This window comes from Aulonocara stuartgranti, assembly GCF_965226115.1.
Source record: "Aulonocara stuartgranti genome assembly, chromosome: 3".
NCBI lineage: Eukaryota > Metazoa > Chordata > Actinopteri > Cichliformes > Cichlidae > Aulonocara > Aulonocara stuartgranti.
In genome coordinates this window covers 5,257,298-5,277,620 of record NC_138941.1, presented here as the reverse complement: position 1 = coordinate 5,277,620, position 20,323 = coordinate 5,257,298, and the positions used below count along the sequence as shown (strand labels likewise).

The following is a 20,323-nucleotide window of genomic DNA, read 5'->3' as shown; positions in this document are numbered from 1 at the left end:
CAGCTCTCTCAGACAAACCTTTGCCATTTCCCAGCATGCAAGGCACTCGTGGATGCAGGCACACCATTCAGTGCTGACGAGTATGTTGATGTCATTTTGAGGCTACAGGAGGAATTTGATCCCAGATTTGCTGACTTCAAGACACACAGAGCCACCTTTCACATTTTTGCGGACCCCGTCTCCTTTGATGTGCAAGATGCCCCTTCTGTGCTTCAAATGGAGCTCATTGAGCTGCAGTGCAACTCTGAACTCAAAGCAAAGTTCAGGGAGGTGAGTGGAAAAGCAGACAAGCTTGGACAATTTTTGAGAGACTTGAGCCCTAGTTTCCCTCGGCTTTCCCGAATGTTCAAGCGGACCATGTGCCTTTTTGGTAGCACATACTTGTGCCAAAAGCTCTTCTCCACTTTGAACTTCAATAAGTCCAAGTACAGGTCCAGACTTACGGATGATCATCTTCAAGACATACTGAGGGTCGCAACTGCTTCCTCCCTCAGGCCAAATCTGGCTCGGCTATGCGAGAGGAAACGCTGCCAGGTCTCTAGCAGCAAGGAGTAGGCAAGAGAAGCCATGTTCAGAAGAACAGTTCATTTTCTACAGTGTTCCATTCATGTTCAGAAGAAGGTTATAGAACTGTTAATACAGACATTTCAATCTAAATACAGCAGATATAGAAGACTGAAAGAAACACACAAGTTCACTGACTAAAAATATCTTATTATTGTTTTATTTATGTATTACAGATTGATTTATTTTCTTATTAATTCTTAATTTGTTTATTCATTTTTCATATTTTGTGTTAAAAAATAAAAATAAAGAGATTTGAGAAGATTGGAATTTTTTAACCATGCCTTTCTTGTGGAAAACCTAATGCGGCCCAGCCTCACCCAGACTCTGCCTGCAGCGGCCCCCAGCTAAATTGAGTTTGAGACCCCTGTCCTACACCATAAATCAGTAAGAGAGGGTACGACCTCTCTCATGGCCCCAAGTGGTGTGTGCATGCCAGAGCACTCTGGAAGGCACACAGAGTCTTTACAGACTACTCAGGATCAAACCTCTATCATTATGCAATCGATTATACAACTCTAAGCATATATGAGTAAATATTTCTAAGCATAAATGACAATCAACAATATAAACCTTACAGCTGGTTTTAATAACAGAATTCATTTGTTTCTCAAATGAGAAAGAGCTATCGAGAAACACTCCTAAATCTTTAGTTCTGAACTTTTCCAGTGGGCCAAGGTCAACATTACCTGCTAATGCTAAATAGGCTGCCGTTATTAACTAATGCTAATTTGATGTGAATTAGCATTATGCACTAATGCTAACACTTTTTAACAATGTGAGTAGCTAATGCTAACACTATTTCCCTTAACATTGTGAACGGCTAATGCTAACACTCTTTTCCCTAGCATTACAACATCTGAGCTGCTAATGCTAAGTAGGCCGCCATTAGCACCTACGTCTATCCATCCATCCATCCATTCGCTTCCGCTTATCCTTTTCAGGGTCGCGGGGGGCGCTGGAGCCTATCCCAGCTGTCATAGGGCGAAAGGCGGGGTACACCCTGGACAGGTCGCCAGTCTGTCGCAGGGCTAACACACAGGGACAGACAACCATTCACACTCACATTCACTCGCACATTCACACCTAGTGGCAATTTGGATTATCCAATTAACCTATCCCCACAAGCTGCATGTCTTTGGACGGTGGGAGGAAGCCGGAGTACCCGGAGGGAACCCACGCAAACACGGGGAGAACATGCAAACTCCACACAGAAAGACCCCGGCCTGATGGTGGAATTGAACTCAGGACCTTCTTGCTGTGCGGCAACAGTGCTAACCATCGTGCCACCGTGCTGCCCACCTACGTCTAATTTAAGGCAAATACGCATTAGAACCTAATGCTCATATCGTTTTCCTTTGCTTTATAGCAATGTGAGCAGCTACTGCTAAATAGCATTAGCTAATAACAGCAGTCTAATTTAATGCAAGTTAGCATCATTTGCATTATAACGATGTGAGGAGTTAATGCTAAGTATGCTGCCATTAGTGGCTAATTCTAATTAGGGGTGAATAATTATTACAAGCTAATGCTAATATCGTTTTCTCTTCCCTTTTAACAATGTGAGCAGCTAGTGCTAGGTAGGCTGATGCTAGCAGCTAATGCTAAAGCTAATTTAATGTGAATTAGCATCACATTAGTGAGGAGTTAATGCTAAGTAGACTGCCATTAGCAGGTAATGCTAATTATTATGTGTGTTAGCATTATCCGCTGCTGCTAGCAATGTTTTATCTTACCTTTTAACAATATCAGCAGCTAATGCTAACACTACTTTAATTTCAGTTAAACCTACTTAGCATTAATTAACTTCATTTAGCATTAAGAAGTTTTTGCTATAGGCTACCATTAGTGGCTAATGCTAATTTTAGGTAAATAGAAATTGGCAGCTAATGCTAATACCATATTTTCTTGCCTTATAACAATGTGACTAGCTAATACTAATTTGAGATGAATTAGCATTATCCGCTTATGCTAACAATGTTTTTTCTTACTTTTTAACAATACGCCATTAGTGGCTAATTCTAATTTTAGATGAAAAAGGATTAACAGCTAATGCTCATACTGTTTGCTTTGTAAGAATGACAGCAGCTAATGATATGAAGTCTACCGTTATTAACTAATGCTAATTTGATGAGAATTAGCATTATCCGATAATGGTAACTCTTTTCCCCTGCATTATAACAATGTCAGGAGTTAATGCTAAGTAGACTGCCATTAGGGGCTAACTCTAATTAGGGGTGAATAATTATTAGCAGCAAATGCTAATACCGTTTTCTCTTTCCTTATAACAATATGAGCAGTTAATGCTAATTTGATGTAAATTAGCATTATATTAGTGAGGAGTTAATGCTAAGTAGGCTGCCATTAGCAGCTAAAGGTAATTTGAGGTGAATAAGCACTAGTAGCTAATGCCAATACCCTTTTCTCTTGTGTTATAATGATGTGAAACGTTAATATTGTTCTCAAACAACATGTAAATTAATAAGAATGTTTTTTTGTATGTAATTTGTATAGTATATATTTTTTTCTCTCAATGTACTTGTATATTGTTCACATGTTGAAATAAATTACCAATCAAAAATTACCAATCAATCAAATATTGATTCTAACAGGGCCCATAAACAGCATTAGCTTAGCAGCATTAGCTTATCAGAGTCTCCATCATGGTCACACAAATCCTTAGCGGAGCAAAGTGGCCTACTTAGCAATAGCTGCTGTAGAAAGCAAAGGGAAAACAGTATTAGCATTAGCTGCTAAATGTGCACTTGAGAACAAATCTATTGTGAATTCAGCTGTGAATGTAGTGTTTCCAGTAAGCTTCCATTTCCAAATGTTAGCTGCTCCTGTCTGCCTCTTTGTCACACACACAGACTGAAATGATTCACAGCCTTGTTTCATCCTTCTGTCAGTGTCACTGACTGTCACTGTGACTGTGGACATACAGCATGGGAAACACACACATGGCTGATACTTGTATCTAAAGTTACAAAATGTTGTCTCTGTCCAAATATTACCTAACTGTAAGTCTACTTTTAATGAAACTCTCAACATGACTTATCAGTTATCATTAATGTTCCTGCAAACAGACTCCTTGAAGACCCCCTACATAAATATCCACGTACTATCCAGCTAGACTAGTGTGTCTGTCCCTGAAAATATTCCTGCATGTGTGATTGTTCATGTCTCATCTGCAGGAAACAAACAGGAAGTGAGTGAAAGACACAGGAAATGATTCCAGCTCTCCCTCCTATATCAGACATTCTCTCCATACCTGAGAGTGTCCAGTCTCCAGCCTGGATCCTTCAGTCCAGCCGACAGAAGCTTCATTCCTGAGTCACCTGGATGATTGTAGCTCAGGTCCAGCTCTCTCAGATGGGAGGGGTTGGAGGTCAGAGCTGAGGCCAGAGAAGTACAGCCTTCCTCTGTGATCAGACAGCCTGACAGACTGCAGACACACAAAACAACAATCCATCTGTTATCCATCTCTATAGCAGCATAACTAAGTGATGGTTCAGGGTCACCTGATCCAGCTCTAACTATAAGTTTTATCAAAAAGGAAAGTTTGAAGCTGATCTTCAAAGTAGAGAGGGTGTCTGTCTCCTGAACTCAAACTGGGAGCTGCTTCCACACCCAGTCCAACATAGCCAGGCTTTCTTTGCTGCTTTGACAAAACCTCAAATCCCAGTCAGAGATGGTGAGCATCATCACAGTGATGATCATTTCTCTGTTAACCCAGGCTTTCTGCTTCAGGATCTGTGCACGCTCACAGAACAAGGAGACCTTTAAACATCATTTCACTAAATGGATGGACTGAGCTCAGCCTACAGATGAACTGGATAAATAAAGATTTGACCTCAGTGTGCTCAGTGTTCCTGTCTATTCCTAACATATTCCTAACATGATAGCTGCACTTTAGAGCTCTAAAACTGGAACTGACACATATTTAAACTCCACATGTTACTCAGTACATTCAGTTCTGACACTCGCCCACAGTCCAACAAAGGAAACATGGAGATCACATCAGTTTGTCACCAAAGTCTAATTATTCCAGAGGGCAGTGTTGATACAACTAAAGTTATTTTTAAGCAAAGTTGAGTTTTTTATTGTCGCAGTACTTCATGTCTGAAGTATCACTTAAATGCATTACACGCTGTTGATGGCAGCAAACAAACCACCCAAACAAACAGAGGTGGGAGGCTTGGGCAGACTACGTAGGATCAGCTTGTGGGAGGAGTCAGGATAAAACCAAAGAAAGACAAGCTAACAAACACCACAGTGAAGTGAGTAGCTACAAACTGCAGGCCGATTAGTGTTGTTGAAGAAGTCGGTCTGAGGAACGTTCTTAGGATCAACAAATGACGGCATGTATGAGCCTCCCTCAAGACGCACCATCACAAGAAGAACACATGAGCTGTAGAAAAAGGAGAGACTACGAAAGCCACGGCGTTACAACGTGCACCAGCTGTTGGTCTCTCTGGAGACTACTGGGCGTGGCTGGGTAACCATGGTTACTTGGGAGTTACAGTACATGATATTAATGAAGAGTGGGAGCTGCGTTCTATAGCAAACAATTTGTTATGAGGTAATCAGCTGATCTTAGTTTAACCGGAAGCCCTTCACAATAATTGCAATGCCTTTATTTTGTACAACTACCATCAGTTCGTCTGTACTGATGGTAACTTAAAGTCACACTAATGTCGTTTAGTTTCTATAGTTTATGTAGTGGAAGTATACTACAGTACCCTGATCACTGATAGGACAGATTTATGTAGATATACACCTTTGTGTTTAACATTACTGCATTATAGTACTGTGATCTTTGACCTTATCAATGGTTATGTTAGCTATACCGACGTATGCATATAACTGGATATGTATCTTATCTATTCATCTTATTTGTCATGTATTTGTATTGTGTATTTCCTTTTTGTAAGAAACCACACACATGATCACAGCCGCAAGAATCAATCAGTGAAAGAATAAAGTGTCTTAAACCAAACCTTAAGCTCTTTATTCCACATGCTGGGATCATTTGGCCTTCAGTGGTGTTCTGGCTGACACACCGGAGTGACCAGAGTGCTAAAGAGTGAATCGGACACACCAGTGTCATCTCTGATATCTCCACTACATTTAATCGTCCTTCAGCTTGTGGCTGCCGTTAGCTGGTCTGCTAGTTAGCTGATTTGCTATTTAGCCGGTGTGCTAGTTAGCTGATGTGCTAGTTAGCCAGTGTGCTAGTTAGCCGGTTCGCTAGTCAGCTGGTGTGCTGACCAGCGAACCAGTAGGTTACAAGATGAGCTTGTCTGTCTGATGAGCCAGCTCTCTCTGTCTTGGTCATTTTGTCCTTGGGCAAAACCTAACCTACCACTACAACTGTAGCTTACCTCCACCAGTGTGTGAATGTGAGAGTGAATGAATACAGGGAGTGCAGAATTATTAGGCAAATGAGTATTTTGTCCACATCATCCTCTTCATGCATGTTGTCTTACTCCAAGCTGTATAGGCTCGAAAGCCTACTACCAATTAAGCATATTAGGTGATGTGCATCTCTGTAATGAGAAGGGGTGTGGTCTAATGACATCAACACCCTATATCAGGTGTGCATAATTATTAGGCAACGTCCTTTCCTTTGGCAAACTGGGTCAAAAGAAGGACTTGACAGGCTCAGAAAAGTCAAAAATAGTGAGATATCTTGCAGAGGGATGCAGCAGTCTCAAAATTGCAAAGCTTCTGAAGCGTGATCATCGAACAATCAAGCGTTTCATTCAAAATAGTCAACAGGGTCGCAAGAAGCGTGTGGAAAAACCAAGGCGCCAAATAACTGCCCATGAACTGAGAAAAGTCAAGCGTGCAGCTGCCAAGATGCCACTTGCCACCAGTTTGGCCATATTTTGGAGCTGCAACATCACTGGAGTGCCCAAGAGCACAAGGTGTGCAATACTCAGAGACATGGCCAAGGTAAGAAAGGCTGAAAGACGACCACCACTGAACAAGACACACAAGCTGAAACGTCAAGACTGGGCCAAGAAATATCTCAAGACTGATTTTTCTATGGTTTTATGGACTGATGAAATGAGAGTGAGTCTTGATGGGCCAGATGGATGGGCCCGTGGCTGGATTGGTAAAGGGCAGAGAGCTCCAGTCCCACTCAGACGCCAGCAAGGTGGAGGTGGAGTACTGGTTTGGGCTGGTATCATCAAAGATGAGCTTGTGGGGCCTTTTCGGGTTGAGGATGGAGTCAAGCTCAACTCCCAGTCCTACTGCCAGTTTCTGGAAGACACCTTCTTCAAGCAGTGGTACAGGAAGAAGTCTGCATCCTTCAAGAAAAACATGATTTTCATGCAGGACAATGCTCCATCACACGCGTCCAAGTACTCCACAGCGTGGCTGGCAAGAAAGGGTATAAAAGAAGAAAAACTAATGACATGGCCTCCTTGTTCACCTGATCTGAACCCCATTGAGAACCTGTGGTCCATCATCAAATGTGAGATTTACAAGGAGGGAAAACAGTACACCTCTCTGAACAGTGTCTGGGAGGCTGTGGTTGCTGCTGCACGCAATGTTGATGGTGAACAGATCAAAACACTGACAGAATCCATGGATGGCAGGCTTTTGAGTGTCCTTGCAAAGAAAGGTGGCTATATTGGTCGCTGATTTGTTTTTGTTTTGTTTTTGAATGTCAGAAATGTATATTTGTGAATGTGGAGATGTTATATTGGTGTCACTGGTAAAAATAAATAAATGAAATGGGTATATATTTGTTTTTTGTTAAGTTGCCTAATAATTCTGCACAGTAATAGTCACCTGCACACACAGATATCCCCCTAAAATAGCTAAAACTAAAAACAAACTAAAAACTACTTCCAAAAACATTCAGCTTTGATATTAATGAGTTTTTTGGGTTCATTGAGAACATGGTTGTTGTTCAATAATAAAATTATTCCTCAAAAATACAACTTGCCTAATAATTCTGCACTCCCTGTAGTGGGATTGTAAAGGGTCTTTGAGGGTCTCGAAAAGCGCTATATAAATGCAATCCATTATTATTATTAAGAGCATCTTTAGGCCTGACTGTGCTCATCCTTCCTCCAACCTCTCCTTACCAAAGATAACAACTACATCAGTATTAGCTCAATAACAATTTCTGCAATTCAATTGTGGACATTCATTTTTAAACCTTGTGTAAAACGATAAAACCTCAAAGTCTGAGCATTATTCTTTGTGCAAACAGCTCTTGCAGGTTCCCCCGGACTTAGGTTATTTTTATTATTTAATTACTTTCCTTTAAGCAGCTGTTCAGGCTACTAAACTCATCCCAGAAATAACAAGTGACACCATTAATAGTAGAGGTGGGAATCACCATACAACTCGCGATACGATATTATCACAATACTTAACGCACGATACGATATTATTGCGATTTTTTAAAATATTTTGCGATATTTAAATTCTGCACATAAAGGTAAACTTTATCAATATTCATTTTATCTAATATCAAAGTCTCACACTCAGTCTTTCTCTCATTTCAGTCAGTTTTATTGTTGACAAACTGAACGGTTTGTATTACAGTCTAGTCCAACTTAACTGAATGCAACCATCTGGTACAATTATAGCTATTCTGAACTATGCAATTTATGAAAACTATGCAGCCCCTTCAGCAACTGAAGAATTTGAAAGTAAATTTAAAAAAATATATAATTTTACATTAAATAAAAAAGTTTCAAACTTAATTAAAATTAAACATGTCTTAAATTAAAATAAGTAAACTGTCATGTTTATTGCTGCCAAAAAAAAAGTTAAACACATTTGGACAGTGAAGGAATGTCAGGATTGTTGCTCAGAAAAAGGATCAACATGCTCTGAAGTCAACATGCTCTGACTCCAGAGCATGTTGACTTCAGAGAAAAAATTGTTTGTAACAAAATATCGATTTCTGCTGTCCCTGTATCGATACATTATTAGCAAACAAAATATCACGATACTACACAGTATCGATTTTTCCCCCCACCCCTAATTAATAGTGGAGCTAACTTTAACAGGTGAAACTGATTTGACCTATAAAGCTACTGCAGTTACTTCTTATCAGGTTTAGTAGGGAAGACATCTGGATGAGGTAGTTAGTAGTATGTATTTAGTACCGGGCGACTCCCCTCCCCCACATCGGCACCAGAACCCTGTATTATCTACAGGGTAAGACTGCCTGTTTTATCAAACTATGGCCATTACTACTGTGATCATTTGCAGCCCAGTGTGCCGCTCTCTCTGCTGGGATGAACCACTGGAGCTCACCCAGTCATCCCTTTCTTTCTCTCAAGAAGAAGTGAAATAAATATATTTATTATGTTACGAGTCTAATATTCTTTAAATCAAACTGTAATGAATAAATCAAGCAAGAAGATTTGGTGGCTCCACGTGTTGTAGAAGAAAAGATAAACATCTCATTTTGAGAAATCAGCCTTTAAAATTAAGTACTGTGAATAAAAAACAAACAGCGAGCCAATCAGCAGTCGCCAATATCCTCCTAATTTCATTCACAAAGAAATCAAATATATATATTATGGGCCCAAAGGAGCCTAAATCTTTAAATTAGGCAGTGCATGAAGTATTTTTTTAAATAAACAAAGACATGACTATAACAACTTTTAGTAATTCAGAGTCCAATTATCCACTCAAATGTGAATAAAAGTTCACTTGACAGCTGTAAAAGTTACCTGTTTATACAATAATATAAATCACATTTCAAATGATCATCTGTGGAAAAGTTTGAATCCTGACCTGAGAGTTTCCACTGCACACTGTGAACTCTTTAGTCCAGCGGACAGAAGCTTCACTCCTGAATCCTGCAGGTCAGAGTTACTCAGGTCCAGCTCTCTCAGACTGGAGGACTGGGAGCTGAGGACTGAGGACAGAGCTTCACAGCTTCTCTCTGACAGGTTACAGCCACTCAGTCTGAAAAATAAAAGACAATCTATAAAACAAGTACTCATGTAGAGTTTGTTAATACATTTCACAACATTAAATGTTGACTTTCTATTTTTAAAGGAAACATAAACATACTAAGATACAACATCATATGTATGAACTTTAATTAATAATTCTAAAAACTAAATGTTTTCTGATCTGACCTCAGAGTATTCAGTTTACAGTTTAAACGTTGTAGTCCAGCAGACAGAAGCTTCACTCCTGAATCCTGCAGCTTTCTGATACTCAGGTCCAGCCCTGTCAGACTAGAGGACTGCGAGCTGAGAACTGAGGACAGAGCTTCACAGTTTTCCTCTGAGAGTTCACAGATGTTAAGTCTGAAGATAAAAACATGTATAAAGATTGTTGTTAAAGTGTAATCAGGGTGCAATAGCTTATTGTCTTGTGCTGAGCAGGTTAGTAAAACTTCCGTTTAACTTTGAAATGAATAAAAATGCTATGAAACAAGGATAACTGGATAAAGACATAAACAAAAACAAACATCAAACACATAAACAAACAGAACTAAACATAATACAAATTGATCTGACCTCAGAACATTCAGTTTGGCATGTGGACTCTCCACTGCAGCAGACAGAAGCTTTACTGCTGAAGCCTTCAGGCTGTTGGTACTCAGGTCCAGCTCTCTCAGACTACAGGACTGGGAGCTGACCACTGACAACAAATTTTCACAGCCTTTCTCTGAGACGTTACAGCTGCTCAGTCTGTGAGAGAAAGGAAAAAAACAAAAACAAAAAAAAACAAACAATATATGTGATCAAATTAAATTTGTTTATATGTTGAACCCTTTTTTTTTAAATTTATTTAAACCTATGAGACTATGAGTGCTACCAGTCCAGTGCACATGATTGGTACCTTGATGGTACCTTGCTCAGGGGTACCACAAGGTAACTATTCGGTGGATTCGACCCCTGACCTTATGATCATGGGGCGACCACTCTGCCTACTGAGCTAATAATTCTGTGTACACTGTCATACAATATTAACTAAAACAATTATTTTAGAAAATTTTAGTAATTCAATAATCATGCTCATTACCTGTGTATTGTGAATAACACTTGATTTTAAACACTAGCTGTATAAAACTCTTCCTGTTAAAGGTGTGTATAAAGGAGATGAGCTGAAATGCAGACTTCATGGAGAATGTTTGCTGTCAGCATATATCAAAGACAAAGCAGAGATCCATCCAGTCTCTTCCACTAAGCCCACAGAGGGACAGACAACCACTCTCACTCACACCTGCATGAAGTTTAGATCACCAGGTAACCTAACTGCATGTCTGTGGACAGTGGGAAGAAACTGTAGAGGACCCAGAGTGAACCCACTGTAATTCTGTGATAACACTGGTTATGGAAGCCTTACAGTTACATATGGTTACTGACAAGAAACACGACCTTAGAGGCAATTTCAGTAATGAAGACCGAGTTTCTCCCTCCATACAGGATGAAAACATGACAGCACAGCAGAGATTTATATTTAAAAAGGGAGGGTGTGCACTGAAAGTGAGATACAAACTTGAACTTAAATTATGAACATCAGAAAAAGATGTAGGTGAAGTCTGGCAGGTGAAGTTTGTGCTTTAGAATAAAACAACCAAACTCCTGGAGTTGGAGACAAATGAACAAGCTGAGGATAATAAACCTGTCAGAGGGGCTGAAGCATCAGAGCTCATGTTCTTATAGGCTGGGTCTGGATTGTCCTTTGATAAGAGTTACAGAACAAAGTGTGTTTTAGAAATGCTGGAGTGAAACATTAAAACTACCATATATTTACCGAGTGACTGATGATCATTTAATTCACTATTTTAAAAAAAATGTTACAGTGCTCTTTGAACTCAGCATTTCTGATTTATTTCCCATGATTTTAACAATGAAGCGATGAGTTCATGTTTACTTACAGAGCTTTGTTGGAGGCTTTGACCACTGGCAGCAGCCTCAGAAGAGCCTCCTCTGAAGCAGAGTATTTCTTCAGGTCAAACACATCCAGATCTTCTTCTGATGACAGTAAGATGAAGACCAGAGCTGACCACTGAGCAGGAGACAGTTCATCTGTGGAGAGACTTCCTGATCTCAGGGACTGTTGGATCTCCTCCACTAGAGAACGATCATTCAGTTCATTCAGACAGTGGATCAGATTGATGCTTTTCTCTGCAGACAGATTCTCACTGAGCTTCTCCTTGATGTACTGGACTGTTTCCTGATTGGTCAGTGAGCTACTTCCTGTCTGTGTCATCAGGGCTCGTAGGAGAGTCTGATTGGTCTGCAGGGAAAGACCCAGGAGGAAGCGGAGGAACAAGTCCAGGTGTCCATTTGGACTCTGTAAGGCCTTGTTCACAGCACTCTGGTGGAGAGACTCTTTTTTTCTAAAAAAACTAGACCACTTGGATGTTGTTTGTTGTTGTTCCATCAGATTGAGTCCAGAGTTGATGAAGGTCAGACGGACATGAAGAGCAGCCAGAAACTCCTGAACACTCAGATGGATGAAGCAGAACACCTTGTCCTGGTACAGTCCTCTCTCCTCTTTAAAGATCTGTGTGAACACTCCTGAGTACACTGAGGCTGCTCTGATATCGATGCCACACTCTGTCAGGTCTGATTCATAGAAGATCAGGTTTCCTTTCTGCAGCTGATCAAAAGCCAGTTTTCCCAGAGACTCCATCATCTTCCTGCTCTCAGGACTCCAGTGTGGATCTGTCTCAGCTCCTCCATCATACTTGACCTTCTTCACTTTGGCCTGAACCACCAGGAAGTGGATGTACATCTCAGTCAGGGTCTTGGGCAGCTGTCCTCCCTCTCTGGTTTCCAGCACATCCTCCAGAACTGTAGCAGTGATCCAGCAGAAGACTGGGATGTGGCACATGATGTGGAGGCTTCGTGATGTCTTGATGTGGGAGATGATCCTGCTGGCCTGCTCCTCATCTCTGAATCTCTTCCTGAAGTACTCCTCCTTCTGTGGGTCAGTGAACCCTCTGACCTCTGTCACCATGCCAACACAGTCAGGAGGGATCTGATTGGCTGCTGCAGGTCGTGTGGTTATCCAGAGGCGAGCAGAGGGAAGCAGTTTCCCCCTGATGAGGTTTATCAGCAGCACATCCACTGAGGTGGACTTTCTAGGGTCAGTTAGGATTGTAGTTTTGTGGAAGTCCAGAGGAAGTCGACACTCATCCAGACCATCAAAGATGAACACAACCTGGAAGTCTTCAAAGCTGCAGATTCCTGCTTCTTTGGTTTCAGTAAAGAAGTGATGAACAAGTCCCACCAAGCTGAACTTTTCCTCTTTCAGCACATTCAGCTCTCTGAAAGTGAATGGAAATATGAACTGGATGTCCTGGTTGGCTTTGTCTTCAGCCCAGTCCAGGCTGTATTTCTGTGTTAAGACTGTTTTCCCAATGCCAGCCACTCCCTTTGTCAGCACTGTTCTGATTGGTTCATCTCTTCCAGGTGAGGCTTTAAAGATGTCTTCTTGTCTGATGGTTGTTTCTGGTCTGTCTGGTTTCCTGGATGCTGTTTCAATCTGTCTGACCTCATGTTCATCATTGACCTCTGCAGTCCCTCCCTCTGTGATGTAGAGCTCTGTGTAGATCTGATTCAGGAGGGTTGGGTTTCCTGCTTTAGCGATGCCCTCAAACACACACTGGAACTTCTTCTTCAGCTTAGACTTAAGGTTACGATGACAAACAGCAGCTGGAAGTTCTGAATAATAATAATAAAAATACAACTTTAACAATCATATTTTACAAAATGCTGATGACAATTTCTGACCCACTGAGAAATGACTGAACACACTGGTGTCACAAGTCTCTCATTTATCCAGCAGCTTAAATCTTTAGATAAATCCTCTTACGTCTCTGCAGACGGTCAGCTAGCTCCTCCTGCTTCATTCTCCTCAGGAAGTCCACTGTGATCTTCACAAATGCCTCTCTGCTGTTTCTCCTCTGCTCATCATCCTCCCTCTGAAACTCCAAGCACTGGGGCTTATTTGGATTCAGAACCTTCTGGATCTTCTTCAGCTCGTTCTTCACAAAAGTGATGATGTTGTCCTCCAGCAGCTGGAACAGAATATTTATGAATGACCCACCACTCTGAACTTTAGTCCACACAACATCCACTTCTTTACGATCAAGGGGCATATCATCCGCGAACTCTTTACCAATTATAGGTTTGACTTTATCTGATTAACTGAGACTTTGTCCACAACTCCATGATCCCAAAACGTTGATGCTGTTCATATGAATGCAGCGATTTCAGTGGGAGAAACATTTCACTGGTGTTCAGAGCTGAACTACCAACAGGTTGATGATCAAAGCCAGAAACTTGGAGATGTTTCAGGTGACTGAGTTGATCGTACAGACAACTGGTCTTAAAGGTTCACTCTGTTTACGCATACAGATCAGTATTTAAGGTTTGACTCTCATCATCCACTGGGGCACAAACTGGGCGTCATCAGGACACTACAACACAGAACAAACACCATCCCCACAGACACAGCAGCCAGCGAAGCAGAAGAACTTCACATCAAGAAGGTCCTGAGTAAATGTGAACGCTGGTTTGAGGGCGGAGTCAAGGAGGCCATTTATGTGAAAAGGAAAGACCATCTCTGAATGGAGGAGGGGCCTAAGGGTACATTTGTCACCATCTTACATGCTGTGATTGCAGCCATTCCCCAGCTCTCTGTGAACTGGACTCATGACCATTGATCAACAACCATTGATCAATGGTCCTGACAATATGCGTACCAATGATCAATGAACTGACCTCCCAGCCCATTGTTCCTTCAGTGGGCTGGTTTCAGTCATACAAATGTCCTGTTTATAAGATTGAAACCTGCAGTCAGCTGAGACTGAAGAAGTCACCTGATGATGATGAAACGTTTCTCCCACTGAAAACATCCAGATGAACAGAATCAAGCTTTTTGGGATTTACGTACCTGGATGATTGAGCATCAAGACACAACTCTGTGACTTTTCTCAGATGAATAAATCCTCTCCTCCAGCTTTGTTTACATCTACCAGCCCTGTGGCGCTGCCCAGGGAAATAATCTATGTGAGAGGTGGAAAGTCATACAGGTGTCTGCTCCTGCCTTCAGTTATTTTTATCTACTGTGTGTCAACTGGCTGAACCTCCTCCAACTGTCTACTGTCTCCCTAAACTCAACAATGACTTAGTGATCTATCCATTCTCTGACCAAACACATCCTGCTGCAGGAGGTTAACATAGCAGCCAATGATGATCCCACTCACTGTGAACAACACATTTGGACCTGATTTGCTGCTCTGGTTTACACGTGAACTTTGACTGCTGTCACCAAGTTGAGAGGCTCTACAGAAAAACTGGACTTGTCCATAAAAAGATGTATAAAAATCATAAACTACATTACAAGGACAGCATTGCTCAATCAACTCTAATTACTACTGACATGTTATCTCTTCTAACTAAGGTACAGACACTCAAACTTGCTGCTTTCAGTGAGAAGTCAAATGTCTGAATATGAGCTGGAAGCCGCTGAGAGTCCTCCTCCTTCCCGTGGGGTTTACTTTCTCTACTACTTTCAATATAAACACGCCCCTTTCATGCACCTGCAGAGGGCCACCAGCAGATGGAGCTGTCTTAAACAAATCCACTTGGATAGTTAGCTGTAGATGACTTTATCAGTATGATTGTAGGACTTTGAGTTATTCTTTAGATTTATTTAAACTCTTATATTGTGCACAAGTGTTGAGCGACCCATAATTTCTCTGTACTTTTCATAAGAGCAGCCAGACTTTCAGCTAGTTTTTCTTTTTTAAGAGCTCAAAGTTATTGAAGAAACAGTTATTCAGCTTCATCCCCACTGATCTCGACTACAAACTGTTTCACTTTGGTTTCTGTTTAAAGCCTCGATGTTTAAAACGTTTCCCTGTGATCACATTTGCACCGTCTGATTTCAAAGTTTGTTTCTTTTGGTCATTTAGTCCACAGAGTCCTTGGTGTTCTGAAAGGGACCTATAAATAAATGCATTATTATTATTATTAATAATAAAGTAGTTGTTGTACATGTACAGACCATAAATATGGAGTCCAGCTGTGTTTGATGCTGCTGGGCAGACTGACCACTGGGAACCTCTGAGCTCTGCTGGTCCACTCTGTGGAGGAACCATGAAGGATTAGATCAACACAGGATAACGATCCAGGAGTTTCTGCTCAAATAACTTCATCTGAATCAAGTCTGTCAAGTTTTAGACTCTCAGATTCTGAAGATATATTTTCTGTTTTCTATGAACTTTCTTTCATCAGTGATGGAAGTGATGATGCTGCAGAAGCTCAGAGGAAACTTTGAGAAAACTGTGATGAACCATCAACTAATGCTCTCAGGAGGCCAAAGGTCCCTGAATGTAACTGTGCAGTAGATTCATCGAGTGTTTGAAACCTGACCACTTCCATATGTTTTCATTCTAACACAAGAAGTCCTTTTCTCATTGCTTTGATTTGAGTTTTCATTTGAGTTTTCCGAGTCTCGTATTTGGAGTCGAGTCTAATCAATGATCTGACAGAAGAACATTAAAAAGGATTTAGCAGTGCTGTCAAAATTAACATGTAGGGTTAGGGTTCATCTGTTATCATGATTAACATGATAAAAACCTTTAACACGACACATCTGGAGAGCAGAACGACTCAAAATCCCTGAAATGTTTCTATCAACGCACTTCGGGCAGTTTGTCCAAGCAGAGTTACCTTTGCACACGTGCAGATGTGCAGCACATCTGTTAGTGACGGGCAGCTGAACCAATCAGCTCAATATGGAAGATGACAAACACACACTGACCTCTCGATGGAAAGTTTGAGTATTAAAAAAATAACAAGACGGACCAGCCGACCAACATGAAGGATTCTGCACATCGTGACAGAAGGAATTTTCTTTTCACCGAAGCACTTCCAGCTTAAAATATCACAACAATGCAAAGCACTGATGACACAACTGCCAAGTGGACAAACTGCAGACCTGTTAGTGTTGTTAATAACATAGTTTTGGTTCCTCGTGTCAAAGACTTGAAGAAGAGTGACAGAGAGTGTTAGACTGCTGCAGGATCAGTGCCACCTCCACAGACCTGTGAAGAAAATGATTGTTTGACAGATGGGCTCAGATTCAGGATCAGCTGAGGAGTTTGTGGCTGACAGAATCCTGCAGGTACAGAGCAGAGCCCATCATTAGCATGCAGGACTGTCCCTGGGGGGGTCGGCTCATTCAGGAGGTTAATCAATGTTTACATGTTCAATAAACATGTTAAGTGTGTAAATTTGCCCTTTTCTCTCGAGTCTGTTTGCTCATGAAATGAACTTTGATTCGTTTACATTAAAAATGATGTTTAATGGTGATTAATCCAAATGAATCCACAGTAACCCTGTGATGAGTCTGATTAAACATTTTCATTAACAGCAGTAATATAGATTATATATTATTATATATTAGTGCACACTTAGCTTTTAGTATATATGTTTGTTACAAAGTTGTATTTACAGCAGAGAAGCTGAGTTAAAGACTGAAAACTATTCAAAGTCTCTTTGAATTGAAGCGTTTAACATTCTTTGTGTTTATTCTGCATTGACTTCATTATATGGTGTAAACGTCTGTTACAGGCTTAAATATAAAGTTGGAAAAATGTAACTGCAGCTATTGATCAAGTAATTGTGATTAATCAGGATTAATGACAGAAGATTGTGTCATTAATTAGTCATTTTTAATCTACTGACAGCACTAGTGTTCACTCTGGTGCCTCCAACTGTTTTACGCCCTTTCAACACCTTCGTGGTCAAAAGTGTACACGCACAAAATCTACAATAAAACCCTCACGCAGCAATAGGACAGACACACAATCCATTTATCTCTGTGTCTCAAACACACACACGTGTATTCAAAGCCTCGATTTGTTCATATTTCATCTGTTGTGTTTTTATCTTCAGCGTTTTCAGTGTTGCTGCATTTACACCAAAAATGTTTCCATTGATGAATCAGATTGATTTGAATGTGTTTCATCCATACAAATCCCTCCCTGGTGGTCACATGACTCTATAACATAACAGGAGTCATGTGACAAGAGTTTCATGCTGTAAAATGTCAAAATGGTTGAATGTGGTGGAGTAAAAATGTGAGATGTCAGCTACTTTTCTTCAATATGAAATGTTTGCAGGGCCTGACAGGAAGTGGACGGACGCTCTGATCACTTCCTGTTTGCTGAAGTGGGTTTTCAGTTGTTTAGAAACCAAAGGCTTGTTTTAAAAGACAGTTTAAATGGGACTGAGGGAACGACGTGTTTGTAGTTTATATCCAACAACATCGAGCAGTTTAATCAAAGAGTTCATGTTACTAACAGCTCACCTCTCTGCAGCAGACACAGGCTGGACTTTAAAATTAATGAGACGACCTAAAGACCGGTCACTCTGTAAGGACACAGAGCTGGGTCCAGGTTCAGGTCCAGCAGGTCTCCCATGGATCCTGTCAGAGAAGAAAAATGTGTTTTGAGAATGAGCAGAAGGAAACTCCAAAGTAGTGTTTCACAGTGTAAGAACAGAGCGCCACCCAGGGGTCATTTACACTGTGCAGGACTATTGATGGTCCCACTGTGAGCAGCAGGAGTTTAAATGTTGGACATGTTTGATAGAAATAAGGAATAAAGGTTCAGTGACTTCCTTTGAGATGCAGTTTAGAGACCAGGAAACATCAAACAGTTCATTTAAATCAGATAAACTGACATCAAAGAGCTCATGTTGCTAACAGCTCACCTCTCTGCAGCAGACGCAGGCTGGGATTTAAAATCAATGGGAAGATCTTTAGACGCGTCACTCTGTAAGGACACAGAGCTGGGTGGAGGTCCAGGCTGGTTCCTGTGAATAATGATGCAGCAGTGATGTGAGTGCTGAGCTGTGACATGGAGAAGAGTCATGGACAGTTAGAGATGGTCATCTCACCTCTGAGCTTTGGTCTGGCTCTCATGTTCCCCACACAGAGTGCTTTTAGAGGGAGGGACTCCCTCCTCTCTGTCCTCACACTGATCCATGCTGCTCAATTCAGCTCACACACACTTTCTACCTGCAGAGGAAACACAAATCATTCATGTGCACATCAGCTGAAATCCTCCTTTCATCATGTGTGCTGTCCAAATATCAGCTGCTTCTTTCCTGCTTCATCTCAGTGTCAGCTGGATGCAGTCAGACAGCAGTGTGAGGCAGAGGAAGCTGCCATCAGCTGCTCTGCTATCAGTCCACTAGATGGAGCCTGAAGCACACACGATGCATTCACTGACACACACTGATTCACTGTGACTGGAAGCTTCAGTCAGTCCAACACGTGTGAACAACATTTTAAACATTTCAGCTGATCCAGGATTCAAAGAGGATCAGCAGAGTTAAAGCTTCACACTAATTCTTGCTGCTGAGTTTGCAGAGAACTGCACACACACTGATTCACTGCTAATGAGAAGCTTCTTCCATCCAGTAATTCATCATCCATCAGCTCTGCTGCTGCTCTCAGTCCTGGACTCTGATCACAAACTAAAAGCAGCTTTTTAACTCGTGTCTGTAAGAACTCTTAGTGTTAGCTTAGTGTTAGCTTAGCGTTAGCTTAGCGTTAGCTTAGCGTTAGCTTAGCGTTAGCATGCTGTGTGCTAGCTTAGCGTCAGAGCTCTGCAGGTGTCTCGTGTGTAAATATTAATCACAGTGAGAGTAAAGGAGGTAAAGGGCTGTGACGTCATCACGTACGCTGCGTCCTCTGTGGGCTCTGAGTGAACTCAAAGTACAAACTACAAGTACACAAACACGAACGTAGCTCAGAGTGGCGGACACACTCGGCCTCGTTGGTCCAGCTGTGAGTCCGTTACCGTGAACTATGGAGCGGCAGATTTGTGCTGAACTAAGCTGCACACAGCTGATGTTAGCCAGGAAACATTACACACTGACTTTAATGGAGAGACCGGAAATACAAACACACACAGTTTGTTGTGTGAAGAAATCAAACACGAGCTGAACAAACAGTAAAGTTCCTAAAGACAAACTGTTAAAGGAGGAAACAAAGCAAACTTACAGTTTCTTCACACCAACAACAAGCTCCACTCCACACCTGGACACTAAACACGGACACACAGGTGAGCTGCTTCCTGGAAGGAGGCGGGGCTCCACCTGAAACTCAGCACAGGTGGGAGGGGCTCAGCTCTGTGTGTGCTGATGTGTTAACTTTAAAAATATGCCGTCTGACTGCTCAGACTGAGTCAGAGTAAAGTTCACATGCTGACGTGTGGAGACATGAAACCTTGTTGTAGCTGCAGGTGTGAACACACTGATCCCAGATCAGCTCTGCTGTATTTGTAACATGAATATTTCTGCTGCAAAGCTTCAAATGTTCAGCATGTTTCTCTGTTTCCAGTCTATAGATCCAGTCACACTTTCTACCTTCACCTGTGCAGTAAAGACTGAGAGCAGAGCTGAAAGCAAGCGTCCAATCAGTGAGCAGCATCAACACCTGAGCTTCATTCAGACTCTGTTATTGAAGATGTTGTTGGTACAAAGTTCATCTGCTGCTCACATGAATCCATGAAAGATTTATTTCACTGACTGTTTCTTCAAAGCTCATTTCAACCTGTTGAAGTCATGAATGAAAGTGCAGACTGAGAGTGGATCACATGATGTTTGAGGTGTGTCATGTGACATGTTCAGTATTGTCACACATGTCTAGATTGTCCCTGATATCATAACTGCTCAAACACTGATGATTATATTTGAAGAATTATTCCTGATGGCAGCAAAGTTTG

The 20,323-nt window shown here is 41.3% G+C and overlaps 1 protein-coding gene across 1 annotated transcript in view; it reads right to left on the bottom strand.

The window, feature by feature from the left end:
- The window catches only part of LOC309702408 (protein NLRC3-like), a 23,539-nt gene extending 4,912 nt beyond the window's left edge, over positions 1 to 18,627 (bottom strand). Inside the window, exons 1-8 of the mRNA XM_082527126.1 lie at positions 18,489 to 18,627; positions 18,303 to 18,404; positions 17,899 to 18,015; positions 15,589 to 15,667; positions 13,390 to 13,594; positions 11,444 to 13,238; positions 9,340 to 9,513; positions 3,836 to 4,009 (exon numbers count right to left, since the gene is read on the bottom strand). Coding sequence (XP_082383252.1) covers positions 3,836 to 4,009; positions 9,340 to 9,513; positions 11,444 to 13,238; positions 13,390 to 13,594; positions 15,589 to 15,667; positions 17,899 to 18,015; positions 18,303 to 18,404; positions 18,489 to 18,577 — 2,735 coding nt within the window. The 5' untranslated portion in view covers positions 18,578 to 18,627. The remainder of the gene's footprint in view (positions 1 to 3,835; positions 4,010 to 9,339; positions 9,514 to 11,443; positions 13,239 to 13,389; positions 13,595 to 15,588; positions 15,668 to 17,898; positions 18,016 to 18,302; positions 18,405 to 18,488) is intronic.
- Positions 18,628 to 20,323: the final 1,696 nt, after the last annotated feature.